Consider the following 12,550-nt stretch of genomic DNA (forward strand, 5'->3'; position numbering starts at 1 on the left):
ACTTCTACATTATATTTTAGGTTTCAAGGCTGGAACGAATTTGTGCTGCCTGCTGCAGATCAGTTAATAGAGAGTTTCACAGACAACAACGACATGACATGACCCGACCAGAACTGCAAGAAGTCATTCACTCACTTCAGCAGTATTATAAGCGTGTTGCGGCCACATCAAGTTCTTGTCTGTTTTCTGGATAGCCATATCTATCAAATTACACATCTGTATAAAAATATACATCAGATTTCGTATTTGTTTTATTTTTCTTTTCCTATGATAAGTAACTATTAGCCTAATCAGGCTGTGAAGTTAGTTTCTGTGTTCCTGTTCGATTTCCAGGCCAAGCAACATTTTATCTCGGTGTTTCTGACATGACTTGCCTGGAATCGGAATCGTCCAAAGAGGGTTGGCGTCAGGCATGCGGCCGGTCATAAAAACTAAGCTGAATCTATTCTACAATATGTGTTGACGCAATATTGAAATGAGATAGTGGTAGGTGAATATAAAGATTAAGTTAATCCATGTAATAGAATATGTCATAAGTCAGAAAAATATGTACTTACACAAAGGGTCGGGTAGTATATGCTCCGTGGAAAAATTAATATTCCGCCATACTATCTTAGAAGTTTTGTTGGAGCTTCGTCTCATCAAATATGTTAATACCTATCAATTTCTTATATGGGCGATTAAAGCTAAGTGAAAAGAATGTCCAATAATTATTTATAGCAATATCAAGTAGGTTCTCCAATACTGAACTTAATTAAGCACGTAGGTACTTTCTACCGTACATTATTGCAGTCCATACTTAACCTCAAAATAACCGAGTTATTAAAATTCTGATTACTCCGAACTCCCATCGAATATCCAACTGTTTTCAATTTATATAAGATTTATGATATATTCCCTATAGTTTAGTGAAGGTTTTGTACAGACGCAAGCGTAGCCCAACTTTCATACAAAAATGGGCATTCTCCTTTATGTTTATTTGTTGGCGATGGCTAAAGCGTGTATAAGGTGGCAAAAAATGTAACTTTTTTTACTAATAATAATTTTAGAGCTTAATAAAGTAATATAGTGTATTCTAACAATATTTTTACGCAACACTATTGTGAAGTAAGTAGAAACACTACAAAGGCAAAAACAACAAAAACCTTATTTATAAAATGATATGTCGATAATACCAATATACTGAGAAGCACTGCGTATCTCTAATCAAATGTCAAAGTGCCTGAAGTAAAACGTCATAACGTCATACAAAAATAGCATCAAAGATGAAAGTTATTTTTAATATTACTTTAAAAATTATATTTGAAACAGTATTCCACATTTTAGGATGAATCATAAAATTACAAATGAAGAACGTAACATTGGGAAGTGAATTATAACGCGTGAGCATAGTGTCGTAGCGTAGAAGGATAACTTTACATAAATTATGATTCTACTAAAGCAAACATTACAATTTTCTCGAATAGGAAGCAAGGTACTACACAGGTAAAATTATATATTCTGATAATAGCTTGTTGTTAATGTTTATATTTTAAACATGAGCTCAGTCTTTTATATATTACGATTGTTCAAGGTTCATGACCTTACTGGGTTAATAGTAATGCTTTGTCCCATTATATTAAACATAAATACAAGAATACGATGTCTACATATTAAATTCATGTTTTTATTTCTTACAAAACAAACATATTTTTTATGCATATGGCTTTAAGTGTAACAATAAAAAAATATATTTCCAGGAGTTCAAAAGTGCTAGCCAGTGACATCAAGGATGGTGCACCTCGAAATGACAGGTGTTCAACATTGTACCAATGCATTAACCATAAATGACCTGCCAAATGAGCTACTTATTTACATATTTTCGATGATAGATTTTGAGTCACTGTTAGCGGTGGCTAAAGTGTGCATGAGGTGGCAACAACTGTGCTTGACTCCATGTGTTTGGGACAACACACGGCTCATAGTATGCATGAAAAACTATGTGAGGATCAGCGAAAGTATTGTGCCATTTGTGGCAAAATACTTAAAAAATGTTAAGTTACAGTATTTCAAGTTGTATTCTCAAGTGAGGGCTTCCTTGATAAGTTATTGTCCCAACTTGACTCACTTAGAAATAAGCATATCTCAAGTTGATAGTTGTATATTTGATGATCTTGGTCACTGGCCCAATTTGAAATTTCTGAGCTTTCGCGAACTCTCTTATAGTACAAAATACTGAAAATGCAAATGGTAATTTTGTTTATCACCTGCCATTTGACAAACTGAAGTATCTGGAGACCCTGATTCTTTCTAACTTTGCTTTGACTCACAACAGTTTATACAGTATGTTGCAGTGCACCAATTTAGTCAGTATTAGTATGGAGAAAATGAAGAATATTCCTGCAGAATTTCTAGAATCTCTTTTGAGAACAAAACAATCCACACTGAGAGCTTTACACATCTATGGGGATACATTAAATGATGACATAATGTGGCACATATCTAACTGCAAGGCACTGCAAGTTCTTCACATAATGACATGTAAAACATTGTTTGACTCTAGTTTGCTACATCTGTACAGGCTAAAGAATTTGCAGTCTCTTAAATTACGTCACGGTTATTTCTCTAGGACAGCTTTGCTTTCATATTTTACCAACAATTCATTTCAACATCTCACATACTTAAGCTTGTCACGATGTCTCCATGTCACTATGCAAGTAGCAAAGGCTATCAAAACAAGTGCGCCTAATCTCAAGGAATTATCATTTTATCTGTGCCCTTTTATTATTGCACCAGATTTTAATAGATCAGAATTAGAGAAAATGTTTAAAATACAATTATTATTAGATTAATAAAAAAACGAATAACTGCTGGCTGCTTCAAATCCGTCCACATTAACAGGTTGTAGTTGAAAGATCAAATGCATGTGATAGGTGAAACTATGCAACTTCTCTACTAAAATAAATTCAATGCTATATACAAATCTGAATTTTTGAAAGTTAACTATAAATTATTATACTCGGCAAAAAAGCTGAACCATTAAATTGATGAATTTATATGTTTACTGTGTATTGTCAACTTGATTGTTATAGGGATTACAGTAAATACACGGTAAGTTTAGTTAAATTTTACTAAGATTTGACCCAATTAATTTATGTATTTGTAATCATTTAAATTTTTATAAACAAAGCAATTCTAATATTGCAGTAAATGCAATTAATTATTGTATGACAAAATTTTTAATGATTAAACATTTTTGAAGTATAGCTAAACGAAATTTGTATTTATTCCAAATTGGTTTTAGGATGTAAGCTGTGTTGTGGTTAATGTGTTAATTTACTGAGTTAGAAACTATAATACTTCAGTATTTAAAAATAAGTATTAGATGTTAAACACTGCACCTACATAGTGGAATGCAGTTGTTTGTCTATCACATAATATGTCACTATTCATTTCCGCCTCACGTTTTGGGAATACTGTCAATTAGCGAGTGCCTTAATAAAATTTTGGTACATAGGAAAGAAAGTCAGTGTTATAGAATAAGCTATGTGATGCTGCATTATATTAATACATAATAAACAAATTGTTGCTCTATCTACTAAAAAACGTTTTTTCTAATAACTGCCGACATGTTGCGTCAAATCCATACTTCGATATTTGTATTATAAATACAAACTCTCTGTCTATTACGTTTTTGCGACTGTAACACAGCCGATTTCACGAAAAGTATGGAGATAGTTTGACATTTTATTGAGAGAGAATATATAGAGGACATCACCTGGATTTATTTTTACATGGGTGAAACCGCGATTAAATGGTAGTATATTCAGAAATCTATTTCTAGAGATAATTAACAAATCCATGAATCTTATCTGTCTATTTGACTTCCTACATTTTTGTTGATTAATCTATTTGTTTGATTAATGCAGCTCATATACAAATGATAAATAATTGTGTTTTGAATCTATGATTAAAAACTGTATTATTTATTTATATAGTGCAGCATTACAGACATCTCACTTTGTTAAAATAAAATATTTATTTGTTAACTGATTTAACAATGTGTAACATGACAAAATCTATGTAAAAAATCTTAAGTGGTAAGGCGAATTTGCCTATAGGATTTACATTAGAACTATATTATGTTAAAACAAAAATTGTATGTAATAAATATTTATAAACACGTTTTTAAACTGTGGATTAATTGTTTGTGCTATTATTGTACATAAAATAAAATATTTTGAACAGGTTTTAGATTTTATTTATATACCACTGGCTAAAAGCTGGGTTATAATAAATTGATAATGCAAAAGTTTCAATGTAAAAACATCGTAATGTAGTAAAGTAGTTCAAGCCATTCCTTCAGCAACAAAATAATCTAATTGATTTAGGAATATTGTGATATTTATTGTGTGCCCTACTCAGGCAAAGCCAGGGGAAAAGAGATGGTCTAAACCCACCCCAGCATATTGACGCAGCTACATATATAAGTACTATTAATTTTTACAACCAAAATTATTATAAAAGCATGGGAGTCGTTAATTCTGGAGCACAGGCTCTCTGTAAAACAACTCCAGCTACGTATCCTTTATTTTATTCCCAGATTATCTTAATAATGGGGTTTTATTTTAAAATACTTAATAAACTTCACATAAAACATTTTTATCAGAAATCGTAATGTATATTCCCAGTGAATCAATTAATCGCACGATATTTATAATAAAACCCAATAGCAAAACCATCAAAAGCTGTGATTGTAGATTATTTGATAAGGTAAACTGTATAGACTTATTAATCTTTACTGTAATAAATATAGATAGCAATTAAAACACGAGTCGAGTGCATGGCATGTCACGCCACTATACTGTAGTCTAATCATCGATCATACAGCGTAAATCGAAGATTACAATTTCGGCTAGTGTGGTTTCACCTTTATTTATAAATATTTTTTTAAAAGTCGCCTTTTTTGTCTGTATGTTATCGATTTTCTCAAAATCTACTGAATGGATTTTTATGAAATTTGGTATGGAGATAGTAAAGACCCTGGTAATGCTTTTTTATTCTGGGAAAATATATAGCTCCCGCTATATCTTTTATCCCGGAAAACTCATTCACGCGGGCGTAGCCGCGAGCAAAAGCTAATTATTTAAAAAAAAAATTGCTAAGTATTTTGTGCTAATTCAAAGGCGCAACGCCTAATATTACATAGTAGAGACTTATTTAAGAATACAATTTATTGCCTATACGCGTAAGACTTTTATTGGAAAATTAATTAATTTTGATACCTCTTAGCAAACAATAAATTATGTAGCGCGCCCAACCTAAGGTGAATTGGGCAATTGCACACAAGCGTTATGTTATTGGGGGCCATTTTTACCATAAATGAAATCAGTAAGTACTGGAATACATCTCCGGTTAATAGACTTCAACATAAGAAAAAAGTTACTGAGTGTCTGCAATATTATGTAGAAAAAACTCTTAAAAAAATATATAATTGCACACACACAAACTTTTGGAAAAAATATAATTATTCTAAAATTAATATTGCTAATACAGAAGTACTGTAAAATTAAGAAAATGTAAGTATAAATAAATCAACTAAGTATAACATTTCATTTATTTATTAATTTAATGAAATATATTATATTTCCATAGTTTCTAGTTTCAAACAAATTGTTCTATGTCGATTTCGACAACAGAGCACGGGTTTGTCAGTTCGAAGGCTGTAAGCACATTTGGATGGATCACTCCGATCTTGCCGATCACTTGTTGGCGAAGTAGCACTTCAGCGCACCGGCCAGGGAAGTAAGCAGGATCTGCAAAAAAAAAAAAGAAATTATAAATGCTAATTTATTATGTAATTACTAGCGTCGACTAGCCTAGCCGAATCGAATCGTCGCATTCATTACCACCTTCACCGGAATTTTTATTATACATAGTTGTAACATTTTATAAGGTGAGCTCATAATTACATAATATTGAATTTATAATTTATGTAATCATCGTACTTACAAATTATTCATAGCATATTCAGGGTTTCTTTGTGAAATACGCTAAAACTGCTGAAAATATTTATTTACAAATATAACTGAATACGAAATTGTTACCTGCAATTAATTTTATCTGGAAGACTAGTATTGTTTGGACTATGTGGGATCCACATATAATTCATGAAAATTCTTAGTTAGTCCAATGTTGGATGAGTGTTGAACGTTTTGATAGGCGTACCCAGGGAGAAGTGAAGGGGAGACAGTGGAGAACAGCTGTCCCTCTTTTGTTCATTAACTACATACTGTTGTAGGTATTTTTGTCGAATTTGCAATACCTAAAGGAAATTCCCGATTTATTTCCCTCCTCCCCGGGGACCATAATTTGGGATTTGCTTAAAAGCTAAGTACATCCACGAATGTTGTGTAGTGTCCCCTGACCTTCGCATTGTCGCAGCGAGTACCCGCTGTCGGGATGGCAGGGCACGGCGAGCAGCGCCATGAGGCGGTCGAGCAGGCCGTGCACGAGCTGGAAGCCCGCCGCGCGCCCGCAGTGCACGCCGCACGCGCGCCGCACGTTCCGCGCGCCGCACTCTGCGCACACGCCGCACTCTACACGCACTGTACGCGCACTACACGCGCACTACACGCGCACTACACGCGCACTACACACGCACTACACACGCACTCAGTGCACGACCGCATTACATACAAAAGAGCACCGAGAAACCTCATACGGTTAACATTTTGTCTAAACTCAAGTTCATTGCAATGATAACTACAGACTTTAAAAAATCGAAACAAATAAAAATAATACTATTTGTTTATACAAGGCTAAATAACTGCAGTGCTCCTGATGGAAACTGGAGTGAGGTCCAAATAAAGTATATTTTCAATAATAGACGTTAGGCCCTAGCTATTGACAATCATTGCACTTTCTTGTGTCTTTAATCTGGCAAATTTAAAATCAATAATAATATCATAAAGAAGAATAGAAAATCACTTTGGCCCAAAAAGCACTGGAATTTGTAAATTGATTTAAAAAGGGAATATATTAAAGACTTACCAGCTTTATCGTCTTTTACAACTACATCACTGATTTCAAACAACTTCAAAGGCAGTGGCATTTTTTTGTTGGCGGCTAATGTTTTTAGCAGTCCAGGCAGAAGGAGTGTTCGCACCACTTGGAACTCGAGGGTTTTCGGATTAGAAATATGCGCGGCTGGTACATCTTCAATTTTTACTCCTAATTTAGTTGCAACGTCTTCTCTTGAGCACTGAAATAAAACGTCAGAATTACATATTATATTATATTATTTGCATAATAGTAAACCTCGAAGTTGCGAACACCAAAGGAATCGTATAACATGTGGCAATGCCGAAAAGATTCCTGTTTAGCTTAAATACCATATAATGGATAGTGCACAGTAGAATATATTTATCTTATAAGATACCCGAACAGTATATATTATAGTAGAACTAATAGGAATATTAATACTAATTAATTATTAATTATTATAGGAAAGAGGTAGTTCAGATGGAAATGGAAATCTGCCGAGACAGATGTCCGCAGTGTATATCAATTATCGTTAAAACGGCGAAGGAAAACATCGTGAGAAACCTAATGATACAAAATTATTAATAAAGAAAACAATCAAAGGCGTGATAAGTCTCCCAAGCGGTACTAGGCCAGCATGGTGTACTGAGGCCTAAAACTGCTCAGCCGTGGGCAATATGTAATACAGGACTAGTATTAAAACGTGTGTGTGTGTGCATACCAGCGTGAATGTGAGTGCTTCGGTGTACCCTGCGTGTGCGCACTCCTGACGCAGCTGCTCCGTGAGTTTGTTGAGCGGCACCTGCCCGCCCGCCGACACCACGCGCGACGGCACGCGCGCTATACGGTTATAACTGCCGACAAACATTTTATATTAGCATACTTAATCTAGCTTATACCCATGGAAACGTCAAAAAAGTATTACACTAACTGAATGAAACCGACTTTTTCGGGATATAAAGGTTATGCCCGACTAACTGACGGACAAAAAATTTATAACTGGTTTTTGGTACATGTTCCATTAAATTCTCATGACCACGTTTCCCCCCGTGACCACGAAGGATGAAAAGTCTACGAAACGTCGGGAGAAAATTAAAATATAAAAACCGCGATAACATTCGAAAAATAGTTTAATTTGAAATTCTCATGTTCTAGCAAAGATTGTAAATGGAATTGGACACTTAAATTTTATGTTAATTATTGATTATTTTATTGATTTTAGTAGCACCTAAGTAATTTATGTTAGCAAAGGTTCTGAATTGTCTCCTGCATCTCACCCGTAAGCGATAGCTATGTCCTCGTATATGTCACAGGCGTGTATAACGTCGTGGCGGGTGGGGGGCACGCGCACGCGCACCAGCGACTCCTCGTGCGTGGCCGTCAGACACATTCGGGACAGTAACGTAGCCAGCTTGTCGCCGTCCTCACTGGAATTAGAATCAAAATATAACATATTGGGTAGGCAGGGAGTGTCATTTCTTTACTAAGTACTGTATATGCCCATCCTGGAAAATAATAAACCTGCTTTGAAGGCACCATTATTACACTTTCAGTTAAAAGTTAACTATGCCAAACAAGGAATTAGTTAAATATTTTACCACAACATGACAAGGTTTATTTTCCTAGTTCGGCTATACTTAACGCTTTAGGTTCGGTTTTCTATTTGTCTATGATTAACATTTATGCGCTACTGGTTATCTTCATCATCATCATCATCAGCCACAGGATTTCCACTGCTGAACATTTATTATATTTAGCGACTATATTTATTATATTTGGAAGTATTGTTTATATAGGCAGTATAGAGTTGGCCAGTCCCAAACAATAACGATTCCACACAATACTAATAAATTTTTGATCAAATTGATGTCATCATTCAAGAATAATGTAAGTTTGTTTTATTGAGTGTACACGGACTGACACAAAACGTTACTCGCTGCCATAACACACCACAGCTTTTCACCATGTATATATAGCAGTAGCAGCAGCAGATATCAATTTTTTTATAAGCAGATTTAAAATATTTAGTTATTTATTGTTGTCTCCCAATTCATGGTAAAGAGTCTCACCTGATTCCAATGTATTTATTCGCCTTTTCAACATTTATAATCTCCTCTCGGTACTGCATTTTGGGGTACAGTTCGTATGTGCCGTCGGTGCTGAACACTTTGCACTGTTCTACTTCATAAGGAGTGGAGCAGTATTTTGAAAACATACTCACTACTGTGTCTAAGACGACAATAGCCTAAAAATAACATATTGCATAAGTTTAAAGATACTGTAGTTGTGCACAATATATGTACCATAGTTATAATAGTCTGCATGGAAAGATTTTATACAACATAGGTGCATGTTGTATAAAATCTTTACACTCAGAGTAGGTAGCATGGTTAAATATCTAAACAGGTTCATAAGAAAATGCATTTACTATTGCCTACAGAACATGGTACTATAATAGAGAACAGTAGTTCTATAATTTTGTTTTATTTCATATTTTCATTTATGACACAAAGATAAAACCTAGCTGAATGATGTTTGATGTTTTTCTTATTTTATCGATGCTAGTTTTTGTAACTGACTTCTTGTTTTATTGAATTGGTTAGTATAGGTTTGTATATCATTTTATATAATTTACCTTAGTCAAGTCTGTAGCTGTACATTCAATGAATACATTTTTTGTGTCTAGCGTTATTTTGGAGTGGTCACCGTTGATGATCGGCGGCATAGACAGCACGACGCCGTTTTTATCCTTAATCACAGGATATACTGGACTGTCTCTTATTATCCCTAGGTATTGCTTTAGTTGAGCGTGGCTCTGAAAGATAATATACAGGGTCATTTTGACATTGCATTACTAAATGAAACTACATACTTATTTTCTTTTAAATAACAATTTACAGTAAGTTACCGGATCGGCAGATGTCAAATAAAAAAGTAGTTTCGAACAAAATAAACATCAATAAAAGGTAATTTTAATTTAACACACCCTAATGCCACCACTACTAGTCAATGAGAATTTATCGTAATGGCAACATAAGACTTTTAGTATGAAACACGCACGTCAAATTCGCATTAAACCACAAAATGATTAAAAAAAAACTAAATGGGTAAATTTTATTGGTATTGGGCTCAAATTCTAGACTTAGGGCTGATAATGAGTAGAATAAACCTAATACCACTTTGCCTACCTGGGGATCGAACCCTAAGCCTCAACACTGCAGTTTTACCATAATACTACTACTACAGCCAGTAATTCTATGAAGTAGAAGAAATAAAGACATTATAATTTATACTTAGTATTGGCTAAAATTATATGGATGGCAAATGTTATATTTAAAATAGCATTATAACCATACAGAGTACAGTTCCATAAGTTCAGGGGCTGTCATCTCTTTCTGCTGGTTCAGTGCCTTGAATTTGATTTCACTAGGTGGCAGCGCATCATAGATGAATGGGCCATGTATTGTGTCCAAGTCATGTGTGCCAATGGCTACTAATGTCCTCTTCCTGCAAATATTTTGATGTAGTTTGTCCTGAAACAATAATTTCAAGTATAGTCTTAAACAAAAGCTACTTCAAGTTGATAACAAATTATGTTCCTGTATTAGTTGGAAATTTTACATATTATTACTATACTAGCGATCTGCCATAGCTTTACATGGATAGCAGAACATATGCATATGAATTTTTTTGTCATACAAAACATTTCTGAGTGATAAACAATTTTTTTCTGTAGGATTCACTCTGCAAATAAAAGAATATAAAATTTGTTCTGACGTTTTTGAGATTATCATGTTTAGACAGACCCATGGGAGGGGGGAGACTTTATTTTATAATATGTAAGGATAGAAATACAATATTTTTGCAGTAATCACAAGCTTATAGACATTTATGACTTTTGTTATATTCTGATATACAAGATATATCTTCCAATAATTGGAATGTAATTTGATGTCAAAAAAAAATTTTATGCAAAAGGTTTTCAGAGATTTTTTTTTTCCTAATTTTTTTAAGACAATTTTATTATAGGATCTAATTAACCTGTAGATCAATGAAGCTATCATATGACTCCTTGGTGAAGGTGACTCCCTTGAGAACTGCTGCAACAGCAAATGGCCTTATCTGTGCAGTTGCTGGAGTCAGGTGTAAGGAATGACTGTCTTCATACTTTTTCAGCTGGAACTTAGGTGGCGACTTTCTGTAAATGTTGTATAGAGTGTATATTTTAAATGAGGTTTTTACAATACCTTAATGAAAAATGTTGTGTAATTTATTAAAATGGTGAGTATGTATCAAAATATGTACAACAAGAGTAAATTAGTTGTTTTATTACATTAATTTTAATGAAAATAGATCCTTGCATAGCATTTTATTAACTGTAATCATAAATACAAATATAATAATAGGAATTTGACTGAACTTATCATTTATCATGAGTCAACTAATATAATATTAAGACATCATAATTGCAGAAATAGTTTACATGGGGTTTTAACCATAATGATCCACATGCAAAACATAACACTAGAAAGAATGTAAAATATAACCTACTTGCCCTGAAAAACCAACAATCCATCAACAAGGCCTTCTAAGCAGAGAAGGTCATATCTATTGGCAGGAATATCTATCCTGTACAGGATCTCCTCAGAAACTCCGGCACCAGCATGATCTCCTTGCTCTTTGATCAGCATTTGTTTCTCAGTTGTCTGTAATTTAACAAACAGAAAAATCATTAGATAGTATTTTTAGTAGTATTAGTTAGAAGGAAATATTTACATTAAAAAAAGGATACTAGTCACTGGATATCTCCAGATAAAACATTTTAAAGTTATTCAATTAAAGTACTATTAATAAAGAGTGTAAATAAACTGCTATGTAATTAAAAATTGTATTAAGCATCAGTAAAATTTTTAAGACATATTTTGGTTACTAATTATGAACTAATCAGCCTAAAGTTTTTAATTTTACTTACTACTTCGTCCAGTTCTAAGCCGAACTCGAAACATAAATCCTGGAATTCATCATCAGCTGAAAATTGAAAATGAAATTAAACAATAGGTTTTTCTGCCGGGTGTTCTTAGGTTCTTTGTATTGGACTTACTGTATGTTTTGCCGAGAGCAGCAAACAATGCGTCACGTTTTACTGATATTGTCGGCATTGTAAATAATTTAATAGCTACAAAAATAGTTTATATTCCATACAATTTTTTCTTTATCGGAAATACTATCACGGAATATCCACGTTGCTCTGACACTTTCAATTTGTATTCTGTGGATTATTGCACGATGTTTAAAATTATGATTTTTATTTGGAACATGTGCCAGAGTATGATAGCATAATACGCCTTGTCGTACATCAGAAAAAGAAAGCTATATTTATGCATGACAGACATATTTTTTGGCATTGTTGTGCTTGTGATTCATGGTACCAACTTAATTTTAATAAAAAAAAATAGTTCCTAGAAAATACACCTTTTGGCCATAAAACACAAATAATACCAGATTAAAATTTTATTATATACCATAC

General features: G+C 33.5%; 2 protein-coding genes across 2 annotated transcripts; one reads left to right on the forward strand and one right to left on the reverse strand.

The window, feature by feature from the left end:
• Positions 1 to 1,226: 1,226 nt before the first annotated feature.
• LOC115447097 (F-box/LRR-repeat protein fbxl-1-like) lies at positions 1,227 to 4,228 on the forward strand. The gene is given in 3 exon segments (XM_030174031.2): positions 1,227 to 1,485; positions 1,740 to 2,191; positions 2,193 to 4,228. Coding segments are annotated over 2 exon segments (1,059 nt in total). The 5' UTR covers positions 1,227 to 1,485; positions 1,740 to 1,771; the 3' UTR covers positions 2,832 to 4,228.
• A 1,354-nt stretch (positions 4,229 to 5,582) lies between these two features.
• Positions 5,583 to 12,375, reverse strand: LOC115447697 (phenylalanine--tRNA ligase beta subunit). The gene is made up of 12 exons (XM_030174890.2): positions 12,125 to 12,375; positions 11,996 to 12,051; positions 11,575 to 11,729; positions 11,065 to 11,221; positions 10,380 to 10,556; positions 9,659 to 9,838; positions 9,093 to 9,268; positions 8,301 to 8,450; positions 7,745 to 7,877; positions 7,033 to 7,243; positions 6,408 to 6,560; positions 5,583 to 5,795 (listed from the first exon to the last, which is right to left on the reverse strand). The coding sequence occupies exons 1-12, from the start codon at positions 12,180 to 12,182 to the stop codon at positions 5,644 to 5,646; spliced, it is 1,758 nt and encodes a 585-aa protein (XP_030030750.2). The 5' UTR covers positions 12,183 to 12,375; the 3' UTR covers positions 5,583 to 5,643.
• Between the last annotated feature and the right edge of the window lie 175 nt (positions 12,376 to 12,550).

This window comes from Manduca sexta, chromosome 21, assembly GCF_014839805.1.
Source record: "Manduca sexta isolate Smith_Timp_Sample1 chromosome 21, JHU_Msex_v1.0, whole genome shotgun sequence".
In the NCBI taxonomy this organism is placed as follows: domain Eukaryota; kingdom Metazoa; phylum Arthropoda; class Insecta; order Lepidoptera; family Sphingidae; genus Manduca; species Manduca sexta.